This window comes from Pogoniulus pusillus, chromosome 19 (genome assembly GCF_015220805.1).
Source record: "Pogoniulus pusillus isolate bPogPus1 chromosome 19, bPogPus1.pri, whole genome shotgun sequence".
Lineage (NCBI taxonomy): Eukaryota > Metazoa > Chordata > Aves > Piciformes > Lybiidae > Pogoniulus > Pogoniulus pusillus.
Window position 1 is genome coordinate 9,386,972 of NC_087282.1, and position 23,084 is coordinate 9,410,055.

Sequence of the window (23,084 nt, forward strand, 5' to 3'; positions counted from 1 at the left end):
ACAAAAGGACAGAACAACATTGAAAACACCCATTGGCACATCTCACACATTCACAATGTTCTCATTTCACCTTCTGTACTGCAGGAGAGCAAAAGAAGTTCACAAACACAAGCTGAAAAGCTCAGCTGAATGTTTGCTTGTTCCATGAAGAGCCTACTGTGGTGTTCTGGCTTCACTCCCATGACCTGGAGAACTGGGTGCTGCAGCACACAGACACTGAAAGCTTCTGGATGCTGTCCCTTGAGTCTCCAGCAGATATACAAACCATGTGCAAGCACACAGAGCTGCAACAGCCCCCATGGAAAACCATGGGGCAGGTAATGGTATAGAATAGTTTGGGTTGGAGGCAATCTTGAAGATCACCTTGCCAAGGGCAGGGTTATTTTCCACTAAGCCAGGTTGCTCAAAGTCCCATCTAACCTGACTTTGAGCACCTTCAGCAAGACTAAAATGTGGGTTTGGCAAAAGTAACCCACTCTATTATCTTGCTGCTGCGTGCTAAGGAAGGAATTTGATTGCAACAGGAACACAGTAACAGGTCTCCATTTCTTGGAGATTGAAACATATGGCCATGGGGACTCTGGCAAAGGAGCCTCTGCCCCAGCCAGGCACAACAGTGTCTTGGGACTGCTCTCTGAAGTAGATGCAAAGCACAGCCCCCTTAGAAACTGCTCAGGGAAGACCCTTCACAGAGGACTCCTTTTGCAGAAAGCTCATTTAAACCAAGAAGCTCACATGGCTTCCCAGGGCTGGGAGTCAGGCCCAGCACCAAGATCACAACATGGTGCCCAGAACAAGCTGCAGTAGTCTTGACTGAGGAAGAGAGTCTATCACTTTCAGCTAGCCCATATATCTGCCTCATCAGAGAGAGGCAATTAAAAAAGTATCTTCATATTCTTACTTTTCTGCACCTTTCACCAAAGCAATTTCATCTGGGGAAGAGGAGATGTAGCTGCACTTGCGCTCGGGATGTCCTATCAGCCCATCCACCTGGTCTGCCTCCTTGATCTGCACAGTGTGGCACAGGCAGAGGGCTCGCAGGAACAGTTCCTCACGGCTCTAGAGAGGAGGGAAGAAAGGAGAGATGGTTACTAGCTTGATTCCATGCACTGAGCCCACCTGGCAATGCCAAGTTGTGATTTTTTGTGCCCATGCATTTTAAAACTAAAAAACCCAACACGCTCCTCCTAGACTCTGCTGTATTTAGCCAGGCAAGAATCATCCCCAAAAACCCTAACAGTTATCAAAGTCCAGATTTTCTTACCTTTTCTGCTTTGCCATAGTACTTTAGGGGTCCATCAGCCTGAGAGAAGCCATCCACCTCTGAAATGCAGTCTTTGTACTTGTGCCCATCTATGCAGCACTCGATGAACTCCATGCTGTTCTCTGTCAGGGTCCCAGTTTTGTCCGTGAAGATGTACTCTACCTAGAAGCACACAGCCAGGCTGCCTTGCTGCACTCTGAGGCTGGACTCAGCACTGGGGAGGCTGCATCTCAGATACTGGGCTCAATTTTGGACCAAAGAAGGAGAGTGAGATGCTGGATTGAGTCCAAAGAAGGACAACAAAGCTGGTGAAGGGTCTGAAGAACAGGGCTGGTGAGAAGAGCCTGAGGGAACCAGGGGGGTTTAGTCTGAGGAAGAGGAGGCTATAAGGAGACCTTCTGGCTCTCTATAACTCCTTAAGAGGAGTTTGGAATGAGGTGAGGGCTGTGCCCTTGTCCCTAGCAGGAACAGCCTCAAACTGTGCTGGGGAGGTTTAGGTTGCGTAAGAGGAAAACATTTCTTTGCAGAAAGCATTATCAAGTCCTGGAACAGGCTAACCAGGGCAGTGGTGGGAGTCACTCTCGCTGGAGGTATTTAAAAGCCATAGAGATGTAATGCTGGGGGACATGGGTTAACAGTTGGACTTCATGGTCTTAAAAGGTCTCTTCCAACCAAAGTGATTCTATCCTAATTTGCCCCCTCCCAAAATATGCAAATGCCCCACAGGGCTTACAAGACTGCACAGTTCTGTTACTTTGCTCCAAGGAGCAGCTCCTTCATTTTTTCAGCCCTTTGCACTGGTGGCTGGAGGCAAGTCCCAAACACTTAAAAAATTCAATTTCCAGGTTCCTTGTTTTCCCCTCATCCTCTTTGCTGGGCCCTTTGCTCCTAGTGCTTATACAGCTGCTGCCTCCTTTGAGGGATTATCATCTTGGGCTTGTATTTAAATTAGGGATTTGCTACTCCAAGTGCATTTTTATTTTCTTTAGAAGCAAAATATAAGCAGGAAGCATTATCCATATCCTCTGCTCAGTCTCTCTGAGAAGAAAGGGAAGCCTGCACTGTGGCTGCATGTGCCCAGAGAGATGACTGGGCAGACATTCTTATTAATCCTTGAAGAGACAAAGGATTGCTCATTTTTAATTGGAGCAGTGCAAACAAACCACCCTGACACGCGGAGAGCTGCGCCTGATATTCCCCAATATGGAAACAATTGGCATGACCCAGATCCTGCTCTTTCATGCACTATTTATAACCTTATCCCTTTCACAGAGAGAGGAGAATCACATTAAATGGAAAGTGCCACCAGACCAGCTGAAGCTCTGCCCTGAGGGGACCACGAGGGACTGTCACAACAAGGGTTCCTATCAGGGAGGACATTGCCATCCAAACAGAGCGCAACCTGACCTGCCCAAGCTCTTCGTTCAGGTCCGAGGTGTTCACCAATGCTCCCTCTTTTATTTCTTCATCATACATCTCCTTGTCCCAAGAGATGAAGAAAGAGCCCAAGAACTTCTGCATCTCTACTGTGACGTACATAGAGACTGGGATAATGAAATTGAAGAGGACCATAAAGGACAAGAAGTCTGTGAACATCCGCAAGACCTGCAGTGGAAAGAGGAGAAGATGATGCAGTCTGTGCCTGCCAGGTAAAACTCAGAAGTAGCTTACAGCAACACCTCCAGGGTTTTTGGCAGCTTTGCTTTTAACATTCATTCAATAAAGAAAAAAAAAACAACCTGAAAATGAATACAGCTAAGATGCAGGGACAAATTCCATTTTCCTTTCATGCAGAACTCCTCACTGTCTTCTACAGACCTATGAGGGTATAGCACCAGAGTATGCTTACTGCTTCACAGTGGCAAAAATGATGTTTTACTCAAGTGTGTTCCTCTAAAAATACATTGGTAGAGGCTCATTCTGGCCTCTGACTAGAAACAGGGAGCAAAAGGCTTGAGACCAGTCAGGCTGTGGAGAGGGCACAACTGGTGCAGTGAAGACCCTGCAAGTGCTACTCAATAACCCATCAAACAGCCAAGTTCTACACACTTACACTCAACTTTTTTAGGCTTGACTGCCCATGTCTTAGTGAATTAAGAAGCTGGTTGACGTGGCCTCAATTTCAGTTTAGCTACGCAAAGCTCAAAGATAGCCTGAGTTCAGATAAGGATCCAGGTTGAATCAGCTGCTGCATTTCTGTAACACACAGTATTTATGCTGTGCCTTGCTCCATGCAAGCACAACCCTGGACAAGCATGAGAGAAGCAGGAAGGACACTAAAGGCAGAAGAGGTTGAAGGGAACAATGCCTTCAGCATGTAAGCAGGGCTGGCAGCAGACATCATCAGATGAAACAAAACCATTCAGAATAAAAAACGCTGAAGAGGTGGTGCCAAAATACAAATCCCACTTACCTTGAACGTGTCTCTCTCTTTTTTAGTCTTTTCATTGTACCAAGGCTCATCATTAAATGGATTACTCTGCCAGACATACTTCAGAGTGGTGCACACAGTAGCCTTGCTCAGCAGGATGCACAGGTAGACTATCAAGAAAGCATTGATAGATCTGGAAAACAAAGTTTCTTTTGTAAATTCTTCCAGCTACCTCTATCTGGAAAGTCAGGCAAATAACAGGAACAAGACTTCCTCGCTTTTAAGTAGGGAATTGCAGAACAAGTGCTTTTGACAGCACTGATATTTAGGCTCAGTTTAGGCATTTTAACGTTTTTGTTCTGTTGTTTTGGTTTTGTAAATCAAGAAAAGTAATGTAGGTTCTTGAAAGAGGTTCTCAAATACACAGCTTTTCTGTGCAATCAGAGAGCATCTGTAACAAAAGGCAGCAGATTAGGGGATAATTTCTGCAAAAGTCCTCCAGGAAAATAACCCCAATGGCTGTTATGGATTTTCTGCCCACTAGAAATACTCACTTTTCTACAGCAGACCGCTTCTGAGATTTCCCTTGGTAGTTCAAAGCCATTTTTGTTTCCATTCCAGTATAGACTGCAACTCCTACAGGGTATTAAAGCAGAGCTCATGAGGGACTGGCAATCCCAGAGGGACCCAGCTTGCAGTTAACTATAAGGGGCATTAGCATTTACATGAAACTTGAAAGAAGCATCACTCAAGGACTGTCCAACTACAGAAACTTCAGTAAGGTAAGTGCAGATACTCCAGAGCACTGAGCAGAAGCCTACAGATCACATATGGTCAGGGAAAACATCAGTCTTCCACCACAGCTATCACCCTTGAGCACGAGTGGCTGGGACTATTATTCTAGTGTAGGTTTTCAGCAGAGAATTTGGGAACAACTCCCTGCACTTCACATCTCAGGCAAAAAGAAAAGCTTGCTGAGGTGTATTAAGACAACCTGCACAGCCTGGCAGCACTGCAGCTATAACCACCATCTCCTCATTTCACCCTGTCAGCTTGCATACTGACTATAACTGTAGCCCTGGCAGACAGGCTGCACAGAAATATTTTCCCTCTCCAGATTTAGCGATGAACATCCTACATTTGTCATCATTTATCAGAACTACTTAAACTAAAAACCCCAGAAAACTAAAAATATGATAAAAAAATGTTCACCATAAATCTTCTTGGTGTTTTTGAGGGTAGCACCTTTCAGTAACAGGTTTTCAGGACCCAAAGACCTAAATGAAAAAAGTGACATCATCACATCACTCTAACAACATTCCAACTGCTTTATCATTTAGACCCAGAAATAGCTTATAAAGCTAAACAGATGTTCTGTAAGTCTGATTACTTGTGTATTGAAATGGGCATTGTTTGAGTTTGGTTTTCTCTTTACATACTTCTACTTCATCCCACACAGGCTGCTCCTGGTGCTCAGAGTTCCACATTTAATGAGGGATTAATAGCAAGGCTTTGGAAGAGTAAATGAAAAATGTTCAGATCTAGTATATTCCAATATTTATACAAAACCTGGATTTTAAAGTGTTGAAAACCTGTCCATTCCAGCACAATCAACAGCATCAAAGCCAATGGCTTATTTTGCTTTCATTCGTGCTTTTATTCCTCTTCAAAAACCCCATCCATCACACTCTGTTCCTTCTAGGCTCCAAGTAGATCCACTTCAGCATGAAACGTGGTCAGCATTGCTCCAGTGACAGCCATCCAGTTTTCATGACTTATAAGAGCTATTTACTTACTTTCCCCCCAAAACACTCTGATTAAGTTTCTGATTTCCCTCAAAAAAGTATTTTACAACCACCTTTTAAAGTTGTTTCCTCATCACAAGGACGTTACCAGGTTAGGGCTGCTTCCCCAGGAGGGGCTCAGACAAATTACAGGATGGCAGAAGAGTGAAGAGATTAACTATGAACCTCTTAAGAATGAGATCCTTCAAACTTGATGTAGATGCCCAATCTCGTTAAGAAAGGCCAGCAACATGGCTGCTAGACCCACCTGGCTATGGGCTCTTGGTTGCTTTTGTAGATGATAATTCTTCCAACAAATCTGCAGTAAAAACATGGGAAACATTTATAACAAGCACATTAACATGATACAGACATAGTGAAAAATAAAGATCCTGAAAAAAGATGAAAGCAAACATATAAGAGTGCAGTTGGGAGCTAAGTGTTTCAGAGGGGCAGCTATGCTCAGAACAGGCAGAAGCCATACACCTCCCATGGCTGAGGAAGTCTTTTCCGTTGCTGTCCAGTAGCGGAGCAGCAATACCCAGCCATGCCTACACACAGAATCAGTCAGGCTTGGAAGGGACCACAAGGATCATCTAGTTCCAACTCCCTGCCATGGGCAAGGACATCCTAGCCTACATCAGGCTGGCCAGAGTTTAATCCAGCCTGGCCTTAAATACCTCCAGGGATGGGGCCTCAAACACCTCCCTGGGCAACCCATTCCAGGCTCTCACCACTCTCACGGTGAAGAACCTCCTCTTCACGTCCAGTCTGAACCTACCCATCTCCAGCTTTGCTCCATTCCCCCTAGCCCTGTCACTCCCTGATATGCTGAAACACATCCACCACATACTCATTAGAGTGCCACACACCCCAGCCAACCTCTTTCAAAGGATGTCACCACAAAGACTGCTTACATCTGGAAGTCATTCAGCCCAAAAGCATTTTACCTGGGAGGTAGAGTGGCCTACAACCAGGCACATGGACAATTACCACAGCTGAGCTGACAAAAAAGAGCTCATTACACCATGGCACATGTTCTATCAGGAAAGTTTTGCTTCAAAGAAACCAAGCCCTGAAGAACTGGGGTGTTGACTTTCTTTCTCCATATAGAAGCCTGCCAGCTTATTGCTACCTCAAGAAACCTTTTGTTTTGATGAAGAGGAAATGCCCTTTGCTTTGCTGAGCTGTAATTTATTATATCCCCTAACCAGTGATGCTCTGGTGTCTGCAGGGAGATGGCAGCAGACAGTGAAAGGGCAGGAGGAGCAGACTCACTTGTAGAGGTCAGGCTGCGGCTGTTCACATTCGATGGTGGCGGTGAGGGCGTCGATGGCTTCATCCGTACAGAGCACGGTGGTATCCCGTACCGCATAGTGAGTCTGGGCAGAGGAGGACAGGCAAATTCAACACAACCCCCCAGCAACACCACCCACCTCCAAATTCTATACCATGTTACTTAAAACGCCACCATGCAAAGGCCTGTCACCCCCAGCAGCTCATCGAAGCCCTCACTCCACTCCCACAAAGCGGCTGAAGCGTGTCTCAGGTAACGATTGAAGTCAACAAGCTGAAGAGAAACTCCAGGGGGAAGGAGCTGATGGGTATCTGCTCAGTCAGGCATGCACCAAAAGCAGATCTTCCTTGGTTTCTCCCCGAAGACCTGCTGCCACCCCAGCTGGAGTGGGATAAGGAGGCTGCAGGTGCCCCTGGGGCGAAGGGGCTCTAGGGGACCACACATCCTCCCACTCTTGAAGGTAATTAGACTCCAGCTCCAGTGCCCAGGGACCAGGCAGCGTGCTGGCAGACTCCAATCTATTTTTAGCAGCTGCTGCTGAGAGGGTTCATCTCTCACAATTAACTGGAAAGCCCACGAAGGATCTGCTCACTGCCTTCCAGGCTCTATTTATAGGAGCTACTCAGAGCTCCAAGTCACGGCGGGCTGCCTTAATCCATCTTCATAAACAAATTCATTAAAAAGCTTCCTCCACTCCTCACATTTGCCTTCCCCTCCTTGTACATCCCGGGAGGAACTGTTGTTACACATGCTGTAGTCATGACATTATAAATAGGCACCTTCAAGACGTTTTGGTAACCTGCCTGGCTCTTCCTATTGGAAGCAGGTGCCCAGACACACACTCAGCTCTGGAATCAAATCACAGCCATTGTGAAACTCAACCACAAAGTGCTCCTGCAGTGCCCTGTACCAAACCCAAAGCTTGTGTGGAGTTTTGCATTTGCTGCTCCCTGTGACCATAGATGTTGTGCAACTACTGAGTGATGCTTCAAAGCTGCCTCCTAATCAATTCCACAATCTTTACATCCTCAGTCTTAGTGCATCTAGCAAACACATGTTCTTTTAGATAACATGCAACTGAAGATATGTGCTTCAAAAACACAGCCCTGACAGATTCTCTTTTATAGCTCAGCTCCAGTTTCACTTCACCAGGTATCTTTCCCACACTTCAACCTGACAGTCCCCAGAAAAATCTCCACCAAGTAGGCAGCAGATATCCGTGCAGATGAGACTTTGTGAGCACCCAAATGCACTTCCTTCGACCTCCTTCTGCAGCAAGCTCTGGTTCCTAATGTTTGAATTAGTTCCCCAAACAGCACTTGCTTCTCTATTCCCTCTTCCCTTTCAAACTCATCTTCATCTCATCAACAAACAGCTGACAGGTCCCAGTCACATAAATCCATAAACCAGAAAAAACAGCACCTCAGTGCCCGATACAGAAATTCAGCATTGCACTTCAGAGTTTCAAAAGTAAGGAAGAGCCAAGACACTGCAGTAGTTATGTCAACTCATGCATGCAATACACCTGACACAAAGGAGTAATTGCTTATTTAACGTGGTTACCTATTTTTACACTCAAGCCACTTCAAAGTTTCAACCCTCTTCACCAGTGGAACCAGTACAGTGCACCAGCACTGCATCAGCTACCACATGAGATTCCCAGTACCAATTAGCAGCCAACCATAAAGAGATATGCCACAGAGCCCATACAACACAGATCAGATGGACAGTGGCATTCCCCCTGACTTCAGAGTGTGCCAGAATGCATCATGTCATTTCAAATGCATCTTCCAGTTTTACTACTGCAGTTGCTAGTATCTACATAAATATTTATCAAACACAAGTGCAACCAAATGCTGGTGTCTTCTGAGGTATGGAAGGGGTTTTTTGTTGTTGCTGCTGCTTCTTTCTCTAGTTTAGAGATGAGGGGGATGTACAAAGAAAGAAAAACTGGAGAGAAGATTCCTCTTCAGCAAGCTTAGTATTAAATTTCACCGCTTGATTCTGGGAAAGGAAAGAAAACCCCAGAAGCAATGTTATTCTCACACTGGTGAAAAATTCCCTGAACAACTCCAGACATACTGCCTCAAAAAGTCCCAGATCTCACTGGAAAAAAAGCTCCATTAAATAACAAACGCATTGGCAGGTAGAGGAAAGGGAGTGGAAACAGCTACAGGCTCTGTTTTATTGACACTCAAGAGCAGGAGCAGGGAAGCACAAACATGCTGCCCATGATGGGCAGCAAGGCAGCAAAGTCATCCCAATAAAGAGAGACTCAGTTTGGGGCAGTGCCAGCAGAAATGGCTGTTGGAGACCAAATGGAAAACAAACAATCCCCAGGGGCTGCAGGGCTGACGCACTGGGAGCAGATGGAGGGAAGAGCTGTTAAACACAGCCATGTAGCCGCAAGGATGGGCTCTATTGGAGCAGCCTTCGGTTAAGCAACCTTCAGTGGTAGCTCTGGGCACCTGAGTAGCCCCCACAGCACTGGCTCCCAAACACTGCCCAATCCATCCCCATCATCACCTTGAAATTGGACTCGCCATCAAGACTCGCTGTAGTGACGTAACAGGTCCCATCAATGCTGCTCGAGGCCAAAAATATCAGGTCACAAGGGAAGGTCTCATCTGCTTTCACCTCTACTATGTCTCCAACCTGGAAGCAAGGAAACACTTATGTGGAAAGCCCTCATGGCTGTCATTAGATGGTTATGAATTTAGCTTCTCTCAAAGCCTAGAAGAAATCACCTCAGCTAAAAGCAAAGTTAGGGTTCCAGAAATGTGCAAGTCCCCAAGCTTCACTGCAGAGCTCAAAGAGCCGTTCCAGCCCAGCATGGAGCCAGAGTGCCCATGTGGCACCATTAACATTCATTTCTCTGCTAAATCTAGGTGGAGTAAGAGACTGTACTTGTCTGGAGTGTGGTGTGATAAATTAACGTCAAAGCTAAGTGTACTTTCCTGGTGTCCTTGGGAGAGTTGGAAATAGAAGAGGACTGCCTGTCCTAGAGAAGTGCAAAGCGCTGACAGATCTGTCACTTGTCAGCCCTGCTACAGCTTTTGTCAGACAGCTTTTCAAAAGCAATCAAACAAAAGCAGTTTCACTCCTTAACTGGGAACGGCTCTCAGAGCATTTCATCTGAAAGTGAGCATGCCAGGGCAGATCTAACCACAGCACATCCCTCATGCCCTGTCCCTGCCTCACCACACACCCACGCGCTCTCATCAGCTTCGTGATAACCACACACAACTTCTGCTAACGGTTACCTTGATTTTTTCACTCTCTTTCTGCACTTGCTTTGCATTTTCCACAATGAAGACATTGCTTTTGTTCACTTCGTTGTCAGCTCTGTGCCTCAGCCAGTCCTCGTAACCCTAGGCACACAAATACAGCAAACAAGCTTGTAATGAAGCAAGGAAACTATGAAAGAGGGTAAGTGGGATGGAGAGAGAAGGAGAGCTTGAAAAAATAACAAATTAAGTATTTCTCAGACCTCCTTCATGCCTGACAAAACATTAACTAAAGGAGCTCAGACTGAAAGACTATTTTAAAGCCTTCACATGGATCTCTGACAGATTCAGAACGGGTTAAAATATCACACACAAATTATCTACATGCAGTGAATGCAATGAGCAGCTAAACTCCTGTAACATGTTTCTATTCTTCTCAGCACTGGCAAGAACAGGCTGATAATGTCAATAAAACACCCTGCAACTCTTCCCTATGGTAACACAGGATGAGACTCCTCTTCTTCAGTCTTTACTGAAAGAATTAAACATTCAGGTTTGAAGCAGATGGATTTTACTCTAGCTCTCCCTTTATGGCTCCTGAAGGAGAAGCTTCTTTTATCCTCCAGTCCTTCTGCAGAGGAAATTTTAAATGGCACATGCACATGGTGGGAGGAAAAGGGGTTTGAGTGGCACCAAAAGATAAGGCCCACATATTTTCAGCACTAAATGGTGAAACAGAACCTGTCCTTTCCATTGATCAACACAGGAGCAGAGCATGGGCTATATTTGGAGCACGTCTCTGCATCCTGCAAAGACTTTGAGAACATTTCTAAAAAGAGAAGAAAAATGCAAGTAAAGCCAAAACTACAGCAGTAACCTTTCCTGACCCTCATGGCTTGCTTTCAGCAGTACAGAGAGAGATGTTCTACATTGCTGAAACAAGAGAGGCCAACAACCACACTCAACGTGCAGCCTCTCTTGAAAAGCACCAGCCCGTTTTGGTGACCTCCAAGCATATTCCAAATCAAGCTCATCATTTTCTCCATTACATGTCCCAAGGAGCATATTTCTCTCCTCAAACGGATATTTTTACCTGCTTGATAGCTGTGACAGTGATGACAAAGAAGAGTGGGAGGCCGCTGGTCACTGGGCTGGTTGGGGTGTCCACTATCACCTGCAGAGACAAAAAAAACCAACCCCAAACTAAAGTATTGCTGACAATTGGGTTTCAGGAAGCAGAAGCAGCAAAAATTCTGATGGGTGGGGAAAATTCCACTGTGGCAAGTTGTAGTCCAGCAAAGGAGGAAGGAAAGGAAGGGTCATATGAGAAGAACAAGCACAGGCATCCCCAGGAGTGCTCTCCATCTTGATTAGACTGCAATACCTCTTCCTGAAGACCATGGGATATTCTCAGGTTGGAAAAATCCTATCAGAAGCAACTTAAACCTAAATTTGACCTTGCTCTAGTGGGAAATTATAAGCCTGGATGAATGGGCTGCTGGAGATGAGATACATAAATACTACTCAAAATGCAGATGCCAAGGTGCCTGATTTGCCATTGGAATGGGTTGCCCAGGGAGGGGATGGAGTTGCTGTCCCTGGAGATGTTCAAGAAAAGACTGGATGAGGCATTTAGTGCCATGGTCTAGGTGACTGGATAGGGCTGGGTGCTGCTAGGTTGGACTGGATGATCTTGGAGGTCTCTTCCAACCTGGTTGATTCTATGATTCTAAGACTGAGGCTGTGAAGAAGAGTGGAGCAGAGACATGAAAAATACCCTCAGTTTCTCACTGAGCTGAAGGAGGGACATTCTTCCTCTTAGGCAGTGAAAGCAAGGCACATCTTAGCCTTAAAACATGGCTCACTATGAGGGGAGGACACCACCAGTCATCTTTAACCATCCTGACCCTCAAAGGTTGAAACCAAACTTGCTCAGGATAACCAGCCCAAATTACTACTGAAATATACTGCAGAATGAAACATGAATATTGAAGCAAAACAGAAAACCACATTTTGCCTCTAAGGTCTCAAATTTGGACTTCAGAGCATGATTTGAGCAGAGCGACCAGACAAGGGCCCCAGGGTGGATGGTTGGATCTTTTCCCAGCTTGGAGTGATGTTTGAGCCAGCTCTACAGCAAAAACCAAGCTTCTTCATCATTAATTAAACCTTGAGGCTATGGGAAAATGCTGTTTCTTCTTCACTCTAGCATGACTTAGGCTGAAGGGTAAGAATGGCAGAACCAGGTTCATAACTACAAAGAAATATCATAAGAGAAGGAGGAAAAGCTGCACCTTTGCCCCACCTTTCAAACCAGGCCACATAGAACTGGCATTTTTTCCTGCTGTCTCCAGAGAGGACAGAAGCACAAGAGACAGATGGTGAAGGCTGTGATGAAAGGGATGGGGAAGCTCAGCAGAAAGGCTTTGTGTCCCCACAAAGGGACTTTGTCTCCCTTCTCTTGTTTGTGCTTCCCTAGCACGCTCACAAAGAGCAGCATCTGGATATTTATTGTTTTAGGCTGCCTGGAAAATGCTGTGTTAAGGACAGGACTGCTCTTATCGGCTAGGAGGGAGCTACATGGACAATTTTAACTCTCTGAAATGCTGTGCAATGCAACTTTACCCTGCACTATTGCATCCAAAGAGAAGAGCCAGAAGATACTGAAGTGGAAGAGATGCACCACAAGAAGCAGCCAGGGAAGTGGTGCGTAGGTAATGTGAGGGTAAACCAAGATAAACACAACAAGCACAAAGCCTTGGCTCACTCAAACGGGTGTAAGATGTGTGTAAACAAAATGACTGCTAGAAACCAGACTTCGGAGGACTAATCTTGAGTGAGGATGGGGTCAAGTATTACATGATGAATAGGGCTGGGTGCTAGGTTGGACTGGACGACCTTGGAGGTCTCTTCCAACCTGGTTGATTCTATGGGCAGATGACATATAGCACAGGATGGACACTCATCTAGGTGGCATCATTGAAGTTTAAGCCATTCAGCCAAAAGTTATCTTGGAAAAACTGGACAGACCTTGGAGATACAAAAAGACTTAACTGAGAAGGGCAAGGGAGAGGAGCTCTTGCTGCCTAAGAGGAAGTTCTCTGCACTAGATAGATGCAGCTGCATTTGTTTAAACAAACAATCTAATTTCTGCCCATGCAAATACTGTTACAGACACAGAAACACAAGTGTTGAAGTCCCCAAAATAACTCATTTATCTACTTGGAAACTGCACTCAGTGCACAGCTCACAGCTGGATACTGCTCTTCCCCTTTGTGGGTGGTGGAAAGTAAGACTCCTTTGAAGATATTTTTAGCTGTTTTAGAATTTCAACACCTTCATTTGGAGCCACTTAAAAGCGACAAGACCCTCCTGTTACTTAATAGTTTCTAACTCATTGTTTAGGAAACTGAAGATCACAATCCAGAAGTCATCTCCATCAATCAAAAGGGACATTTTTCATTCCTGATACCACCTAAATTAGCTTAGTGCCATCAGCTTGGTCTGTCTACAAATGCACTTGGATTATGCTTACTCCGGGCCAGCCATTTCCACCAGAAGTTTACCCTTTGAGCGTTACAAGAGACGAACCAAAGACACAGCTACTTGGAACCCTGTCAGTGCACTAGTTGGGGTTTTATGTTTAAAGCATGTGCTCTCTCATGAGACCTAGAAATCAGAGTGTCACAGACATGGTGAGAAAGGCTTTCAGCAGCAGGTAGAGCGGAGGCACCAGGCAATTGCCCAGGCGCTGTGATACTTCGCTCCTCATGGCATGCAGGGCAATTCCATAGTTTCAAAACAATTTAAAGATAACCAGCATCATTTAAGCTATAGATGCCATTTATCAAGGCATAACCCTTGGTATTTCAAGTGAATGGAGTGGCCCTGAATGCTTTTTTTAAGGGAAGTGACAACTCCAGAACAAGCAGCGCCCAGGGCCAGTCGGTTACTCTATAGGGCAGCAAGTCCATTAGTGCTGTCAGGTTGGGTTTTGTCTGGTTGGGTTTGTTTTTATCTCTAACAGAACATGAGGGCTGCTTCCTATTTTAGACATGCTCACAAAGTAAAAAACAAAGGTACAGCCAGGTTTCTTCACTCATCTGCATACGTCTGTGGCTAAAATAGGTAAGCAGCTGGACTGCAACTGATTTTGTAGAGAACAATCAAGAACATGCCACGTTCCCCCTGGCCAGAGGGACAGCAGATAAAAAGTAATACTGCATCATTAAATGGCCTGCTACACAAAAAGGACAGCCCTACTCTGGGGCATCGCTGCAGTTCAAGGCAAATTACAAATGCACTCTGACAAAATGGAGCAGTGCCAGCGAAATGAAGAGATGGAGAGCAGCCAGCTGATGACCCTCCATACAACACTGCCAGCAGTCATCCTCAGCCCTGATCTCGGGATCCCTCACTTCTGCAACAGCCACCACAGTGACAATAAGCCACAGCCTGTTACTGTAAGGATAAGACATTTTAGACACTCCTCTTTTAAACATGCAGCCTAGAAGAGTGCAATGCCTCAGATCCAAACAACCAAAGCCCAGAGAAGCCACCCAACAGGAGACTGCTTGTTGTAGCTGCATGATGTTATTTCATTTGCTGGGATAAAGTTTTGCTGCCCATTTTTAGCCCTAGAGCAGGTCTGCTGAGCCTCAGGCCTGAGGATTTAAAAAGGTGAGAAAATGCACTGCAGTGATTCTCCCAAGCACATTTTGGCAGCCTGCTTTTCTTGGTTGACAGAACAGAAAATAAGTATTCAGGGCTGCTCAAGATTTGCCCCTTAAGCAAAAGCACAGAGAAGAAAAAGTTTGGTTGTGTGTAAACATTGTCTGTGCAGAGCAGCTTTCTCCACATTCCCAAAACTCAGGCTATGCATCTTCTGCTTTTTACTGAGCCTCTCCCTCCTGCTTGCCTTCAAACTCACTACAGCTAAAATAAACAAATAATCATACAGCTTGCTTAGATACAAAGTAATAAAAGTGACAAAACCCTTGGATTTTAGTTCTGTAGCACCAAATGAATTTTCACCACTGATCTTAATGGTTAAAGAATTAAGATTTACTTGTTTAAGCACTCATTCAAACATCACCTCTCAACATTTTAATTGTTATTATGTCTTGGATGCTGTGCTCGAATTGTAACAGCTTCCAGCTGTAAAAAAAAACACAAAACCAAACCACTTGGAAGCAGCAGAGTCGCTTTGGAACCTTTCCTTCAACCTCTGCTTACTATCAGAAGGCAAATAAATCCCACCCTTGGCATCAAACAAGCTCTTACCTGCACAAGGAAGATGATGAGGAAGTAGAAGTTGGCAATTCTTCTAAACTGCTCGAAAAGGTTCTTCGGGAGGAAGTTCCAGAGGGTGTACTGCAGGGAGAGAGGAGGGCTCACAAACAGACCAAGGCACAGGGCTAACTGCAGACTTTGGCTACAAAATAAGAAGCATCTGCACCAAATAGGAAAGGAGTTTTCCCTTTAAGCCAGCATGAGCATCACAGCAAGCTGCCTTGAGCGGTCCTGGCCTGACCTGAAGATGGTGGAGGGTAAAAAAGAGTTAAAAGCAACAGACTGTGCTTCATCAAACAACTTCTAGACAGGCATTTGAAGAGACCTGATTTTGTGAAGAGGTAATGTACAGTGGGGAGATTTATATTCTCAAAATCTACCTTAGCGTTTGCAGTTCTGCTTAAAAAAAAAGCCATGTTGTTCACATAGATTTGTTATTAGGTTAAGAAGGCTGCCAAATCATTTGCTTTAGAAAACATAAGGAATTAAAGAACAACATGGAAACTAATGAGTCTAATACCTGATCTTTCAAGCAGCCAAGTCTCAAGACTGATGCCCAATTAATTATACAAAGAGACTGAGAAGGTACAAAAAGTTTGTGCCTAGCAAAGAGAAACAGGAAAGAAAAAGAGCAAGGACACAACAATCAAAATAAATGGGGAAGAACTAAAATTAGTGCTAAAACAAATCATTTGTCAGAGAGAACTGAAACAGTGGAAGGTGTCCTCTCTCTGAAGGACCTTCTTGCATGCCAGGGAAATGTCAATGGGAACATTACAGAAGTTAAATATGGTTAGACTTAGAACTTCCTCAGCATAAACTCAGGGAGCACAGAGACATAAAAAATAACTAATATCCAAGCTGTATAAAAAGAAGAGGAAACCCTCCCCTTACAGCTCAAGGAGAGTAAAGCTGAAGCCTAACTGTATGCTGAGCATCATGAGTCCTGAGCAATACATATCCAGCTGTGTTGACAATATCAGATGCCACTTGTTTGATATTTTACTCCAATTGGCTTCCAATCATTTGCAACAGCTTCACGAATGTCACGGAAAAGAAGCGAAGCAGAAGGCAGCTGAGCGTCATCACAGTTTTCCACCATAAACAAAAGCTGCATTAATACTCTATGAATGTTTCCCCTTTCATCCAAAGGGATAAACAGAGCTGGTTATTTTTGTCCTATCTCAAGAGAGGAAAACCCCTGGGAAGAAGAGAAAAAGGGAACAATAATTTTCTGTTCATTTCTAAAATGATTACCACTCCCTTCTGGAAACCTAAGTTGGGGTGGTCTTGTGCTGCAGTACACAACCTGTCCTTTCCCAAAAGAGGATGCCAGAGAGCATTACCAAAAAAAAACCCACAACCATAAAACATCCCCCCCCCAAAAGCAAACCCACAAACCCAATGTGCCCATGCCTTCTGCTCCCATGCAGCCAAAAGGAAGAAGAATGTACCCACAATGAGATAGACAAGAAGAAAAAAGTGTTAATGAAGAGGCTGGAGCTGTGGTGTGAAGTATGTATGAGGCTTCTCCACTTGCTAAGTGACCTTTATATCTATCCTTGAGGAATTCTGTACTTGGCCCTGGGCACCACAGTACAAGAAAGGCACTGAGGGCCTTCAACCTGTCCAGAGAAGAGCAATGAGGATGGTGAGCGGTTTGGAGGAGCAGCTGAAGGAGCTGGGACTTAGTCTGGAGAATTAATAGAACCAACCAGGTTGGCAGAGACCTCCAGGATCATCCAGTCCAACCTAGCACTCAGCCCTGGCCAATCAAACCAGACCATGGCACTAAGTGCCTCATACAGGCTTTGCTTCAACACCTCCAGCCACAGCAACTCCACCACCTCCCTGGGCAGCCCATTCCAATGCCAATCACTCACTCTGACAACAACTTCCTCCTAACATCCAGCCTAGATCTCCCCTGGCACAACTTGAGACTGTCCCTTTCTTCTGTTGCTGCTTGCCTGGGAGAAGAGACTGACCCCCACCTGTCTACAGCCTCCTTTCAGGTAGTTGTAGACAGCAATGAGGTCACCCCTGAGCCTCTTCTCCAGGCTAAAGAACCACAGCTCCTTCAGCCTCCCTTCATAGGGCTGTAGTCCAGGCCTCTCAACAGCTTCGTCGCACTTCTCTGGACATGTTTCAGTATCTCAACATCTCTCTTGAACTGAGAAGAAAAGACTATGGGGAGATTTTATTATTCTCTACAGCTACATAAAAGAAGGCTGTAGCAAGACCAGCACTGATCTCTTCTCCCAAGTAATTAGCAACAGGATGAGATGAAATGGCTTTAAGTTGTGCCAAGGGAGGCTTAGGTTGGATATTTGGAAAAATATCCAACATTTGCTGCGAGAGTGATAAGGCATTGGAATAGGCTGCCCAGGGAGGTGATGGAGTTGCCATCTCTGGAGGTGTTCAAGAAACATGTAGATATGGTGCTCCAGGATACAGTTTAGTGGTCATGGTAGATGGGTTACGGTTAGACTCAATCTTAAAGGTCTTTTCCAACCTTAATGATTCTTTGATTCCAATCTGGTGTATCTCCATCATACAAAACCAGGGTGAATACACCAGCAGGGACACAGACAGGCAGGATGCAACCACACCAGTAGAGCAGGCTCACCTTGGAAGAGACGATCCTGTTGTCACAGAACTTTTGTGCCACATACGCATCTGTTTCCGACACAGGACGGTGCCCGACCACCACGGTGCGCGTCCCAACTCGCTTCTCTTCCCCAGCACACTGTTGGGCATCCAAAGAAGGGAAAAATTAGCTACTAGCTCAAAAAAAAAAAAGTCTATTTAGATTTAATAGCTTCCAGTTTCCAAATGCACCATTCCGTTACAAATAAGGCAGCTGGATCCATGATAAACTCACTTCGCTGCCCCAGCACAGAGAAGGAAAAGGTACATCTGGGATTGTGATCCTGCTCTGGCAGGGGAGTTGGACTCGACCTCCAGAGGTTCCTTCCAATTCCTAGCATCCTATGATCCTAAACAAGGTATCTGAATGCACTGAAAGTCACAGCGCTCTACTTCAGTGCAACCCTCAAACAGCAAACCCATGACTAACTTGTGACTTGGTCCCTGTCAGTGCCAGCACCTCTGAGAAGAAGGCTCCTGGGTGAACGGTGCAATGCTGTGGGCTCCATTTCCAACAGCTTTCAGCTGCAGGCTGTGCAGTACACACAAGAGTCTCTGTGGATCAGTGAAGTCTATTTTTAAAAGCAACACAACTGTGCAATAGTTTAAATGTTGGCTTTTCATTCTGCCTAGATTCCACCTTGTGCATAAAATGTTGTCCCTGTCACAGATGCTTGCAGCCAAGGCAGGAGACCTGGCTAGCACAAGGAAGCATTTTGAAAGGTTGTACTTAAAGTTAAATTAAAACATCCACTAAGAGCAGATGGAGAAGGTGGGTGAAAAAGAAATGGTCTTAGAGCAGGCTAAGGTTAACTCAGAGCTAAGGTTTTGGACTTTAAAATATGAGCAAGGAAGGCATTTGTCACTGTTCATGGTTCAAGGCCATTAGCAGGCAGCAGAGCTGCTAAAATACCAACAGATGTTGTTCATATTCCACTTAGTCTTATTCCACAAGCCTAGCATTTGTTTGCTTTGAAATCCAACCAAGGCAGGTGCCAAAAATGCCAAACCCCTACCATGTGTTAACTGCTCAAGATGAGTGCAGGCTGCCATGGGTAGATGCCTTGGTGTGCCCCAGGTCTGGCTCAGCACCCCAGTTGTCTGAAGTGCCCACTGCAGGCAGCTTGTCAAGCTGCAAGCAAAACCCAGCTGGAGAAAAGGTGCTTTGGAAACAACTGCACTAAGACAGCAAGGCCCAGGAGCAACTGCTGCTGGAGAGAAGTATAAAAATAAAACACAACCAAAAACTAATCCAGCCCTCTTCACCTGAATGGATCCTGCTGCCCAAAGGAAGCAGCAGATCTTCCTTAACCTGCTCCTACCCATGTATTCAGCATCTTTAAAGATGTGTTTTTACACTGTGCCCAAGCCCAGTTTGGTGTGCTGACTGCTCTTGATACAGCCATCCTCAGACCTCCAGCAGTTGATGCTCAAAGCAGAATAAAAGCTTCTCACATCCCTGCACCATATTATAGAATGATAAAATTGTTTCAGGTGAGGAAGACCTTTAAATTCATCAAATCCAACCACTATCTAACTTTATCAAGTGTCCCTGCACCTCCTGGATGCCACTAGGACCCCACCACTACCAGGTACATGCTCCCATTCAGGGAATGCCACCACCTCAGCTTAGGCTGGGCACCTCCCAGCCTCATCACCTGCAGCAGTGACCAGTACATCTTCTGAACTACAAACCAGATCCAAAAAATATTCCCTGATGCATCTGCTGCATTATGGAGCTGTGGGTCTCACCAACCTGCACCCCAGGAGCAGGAGACAGAGCCATTCAACCCGTGACAGAGCAGCCACAGGGAGCACAGACAGATTGTCCCCAAGCCTGAAGGCCCTGTCATGCCCCTAGGCAGAAGCTGGGTGTGCCTGGCAAGCATCCCTCCAGCACAGGGAGGAAACAAGAGCTTCCCCTACCCACACTGCCGGCCAAGCAATGGGAAGGAGCAGGGGGGAGGGCTTGCCAACACATGCATTGGCACGGAAGCAACAAAGCTCTGGTTAAAACACTCCAGGAAATACATGCACAAGTATTCACTCTGCAAGACTATCCATAGTTAGCCACAGAAAACATGGAGCATGTGAGGAAGGGAAGCCACATCCCAGGTGTGGTGTCAGCTCACCAAGGCTACTACTCTCTTTTACCACTACCTTATCACCACCAACTCCTAGGTGAGTTTTTACCCCTCAACTTCTCTTCAGTCATTTAAAGCATCTCCTACAAAGATGATGGCAACCCCCTCCACAAGACATCAAAGCCCTCTACAGTGGCAGAGGTAAAAGTCCTCCCCTCTGTGGTCTACTCAGCCTCCCACCACTCCTGGCACTCCATTTCCCATTCCCTTGACCACGTCTTGGTGTCACACATCACACTGCTGTACAAGCAGCTGAAAGGCTTCAAGTCACATCTCTCCACTTTTTTTCCCTTCACAGAAAGTGGGCACACACCACAACATCTATGGTGAGAGGCATGGGCTCAGTTTGGCAATTAAAAGCTGTTCTTTTGATGAGCACACCTCCAGCAGCTCACTGGGTCACTAATAGATTGCTATGTCTTAATAACAGCTCTCAAGAGAGACTTAGGAGACAACTCAGGCTTTGGGGGAAATTACAAAAGATGAAGATTAGCAGGGAGAGGATTTAGACAACTTTCCCAACAGTCTTTCATCAAAATTGTAATTCTGATGGTGGAAAAAAAAAACACAAAAAACCAAGGGAAGAAAATATTCCTTGGATACAATTCAAACAGTTGCCTCCTTGCCTGGTGGGGTTTTGTCAAGCCCATGGTGCAGGAGTCAGCAAGCAAAAAAAAAAGTGAGTTTGTTCTCTGCTGTTTAGAGCCAAGCCTGCCAAAAAGATTATTTAAGAACACAAACAATTACATTTCCCCAACATGCACTTCATCACCTCTCTCTGCTTGAGGCATCATACTTGCAGGAGTGCTGGGAGAATCAGAGGCACCAAAAATGAGTGATGTCAGAATGCCCATAGCCTCAGGACCATCTGGTGGAAAGCTTACTGCATCCTCCCACCAAATCACGAGGCCGTGGGGATGCTGGTAGGTGACTCCAGTCCCTTCTCTGCCATATCGCACCCCAGCAACCTAGAAGAGCTCCCACGGCTGGCAAATGCAAGCAGCAGCCTGGGAGACACAAACCAAGAGGACACAAATCCAAAGGAGGAAGAGAAGGAGGTAGTTGTGCTAAAAGCTGTTTGCACCATTGGAAGACCAGCCTCAAAGACACAAGTCTCTTGTTATCACAGAATGGCTTGGGTTGCAAGGAGCCTTAAAGATCATCTAGTTTCAACCCCCCACTGGGACACCTCTCACTAGAGCAGGTTGCTCAAGGTCTTGTTTGACCTGGCCTTGAAGCCTCCCTGGGTGACCTGTTCCAATGTTTCACCATCCTCACTGTAAAGAATTTCTTTCTAACATCAGTTTAAGTCTCCTCTCTTCCACCTTCAATTCATTCCCCCACACCCTATCACTACAAACGCTTGTAAAATGTCCCTCCCCAGATTTCCTCTAGCCTTCTTCACGCACTGCAAGGCTGCTAGAAGGCCTCCCCAGAGCCTTATCCTCTCCAGGCTGAACAGCCCCAACTCTCTCAGCCTGTTCCCGTAGGGAAGGTGCTCCAGCCCTGCCACATTTCAAGCTTCATTACAGGGCTCCTGCTCTGCTTCTCCTGCGTTTAACCAAGTCCATCAGCAAGTCAGCCTCTCAGCAGGGCATCCGAACCAGCTTTCTCCTGAAGGAGCTCAGCTGGAAGACAGCAGCCAGAGATCAAACACAAATCACAGGAGATAAAGATGAGGCTAGGGAAGCTGTTCTGCCAGGCACATCTTTCTGAGCTGGCAGCTGACTATGTGTCTTTGCTTCCCAGCTGGGGCAGGACCCAGGCTGCAGTAATAACTAACCACAGCGGCAGCACCGGGGCAGGACAAAGTGCTGCTGCTGCTGGGATACAGCCACCCTCATGCCGTGGACAAAAGCAGACACAGAACAATCGTGCTGCATATTTTGGTGCAACCCAACCTTCCTGTACATTCGGCTTTGTACGAAGCCAAATCACCAGCAGCAGCTTCAAAAAGGACACATTTTCTTACGTTGTCCAAATGTTCCTTTGTTCACCCTCAAACACCAAGGTGAGCTAAGGCTTGGGTTTTGCTATAAAGGTTTCTTTAAGGAGGTAGGCATGGGTATAATTTGAAGGCGTCAGACCAGGGCTAAAAAAGCACATGGGTGCAGCTAATGACCCAACAATATTTACGACTTGAAGCTGCTGGAGCATTACATAGAGGTGGTGGAATTATGTCTGCAGCCCACAGCACTCCCTGAATTCTTCACCTGAGTTTGGACAAGCCTCCCTTCAAGCCTATTTTCCTCTCTGTCCACATTTTTCTCTGTATCTGTACTGGAACAGGCTGCCCAGACAGGTTGTGGAGTCTCCTTCTCTGGAGACTTTCAAGCCCTGTTTGGATGCATTCCTGTGTGACCTGAGCTAGAGTCTACAGTCCTGTTCTGGCAGGAGGATTGGACTCGATCTGTGGAGGTTCCTTCCAATCCCTAACATCCTGTGACTCTTCTCCCACAAACATGTCCTGCCCAGGCACAACAGCCTCCCAGAGAGGCTCCTCTTCACCCACCTCCCCAGATTTCTGGGAATTCATCACAGCACCACAAACAGGACTCAAGCAGCTCTTCAGGAGTTGAAAACCTAGGTAAAAATTAGCCAGCCTGGATAAAAATTAATGGAGTTTGACCGAGTTCAACAGGAGAGGTGACCCCTGTGCTCTGCAGCCACTGTTCATGAGGAGCCTCTCTAAGTGGGCTATTTCTAGGGCAGCTGCAAAACATAGTGTTTAATTATATCCTCCATATGGAAAACAAGTGTCTGTGCTACCTGCTGGCCCCATTTCCAGAAAAAAATATGTAGTAGTAGACAAAAAAACACCCAAACACCCTACCATTTGATTTACTAGTTTCAAATAGCACCTAAACCAGAGCTAACTAATTAAAAAAAGACTCCTTTCACATTTGCTGAAGACATCTCCAAGCACCAAACACAAATAACTCACAGAAGAAAAAAAAATCATCTGCTAAAAACAGAGATGATTATACAGTGCAAGTACAAAGCTCAAACATGTGAATGAAGGCATAGCTTCTGTTAAATATAAGCAGAAGAAAGATTAA

At 45.7% G+C, this 23,084-nt stretch overlaps 1 protein-coding gene across 6 annotated transcripts in view; it reads right to left on the minus strand.

Moving 5' to 3' along the window:
• ATP11C (ATPase phospholipid transporting 11C) overlaps window positions 1-23,084 on the minus strand; it is a 63,288-nt gene that overhangs the window by 26,042 nt on the left and 14,162 nt on the right. For all 6 annotated transcript variants that reach the window (XM_064159177.1, XM_064159174.1, XM_064159178.1 and 3 more), the window contains exons 2-14: window positions 17,862-17,981; window positions 15,227-15,316; window positions 11,037-11,117; window positions 9,980-10,087; window positions 9,243-9,371; window positions 6,698-6,801; window positions 5,688-5,738; window positions 4,848-4,912; window positions 4,190-4,271; window positions 3,678-3,828; window positions 2,672-2,869; window positions 1,265-1,426; window positions 902-1,059 (exon numbers count right to left, since the gene is read on the minus strand). In XM_064159177.1, the coding sequence (XP_064015247.1) occupies window positions 902-1,059; window positions 1,265-1,426; window positions 2,672-2,869; window positions 3,678-3,828; window positions 4,190-4,271; window positions 4,848-4,912; window positions 5,688-5,738; window positions 6,698-6,801; window positions 9,243-9,371; window positions 9,980-10,087; window positions 11,037-11,117; window positions 15,227-15,316; window positions 17,862-17,981 (1,499 nt within the window). The remainder of the gene's footprint in view (window positions 1-901; window positions 1,060-1,264; window positions 1,427-2,671; window positions 2,870-3,677; window positions 3,829-4,189; window positions 4,272-4,847; window positions 4,913-5,687; window positions 5,739-6,697; window positions 6,802-9,242; window positions 9,372-9,979; window positions 10,088-11,036; window positions 11,118-15,226; window positions 15,317-17,861; window positions 17,982-23,084) is intronic.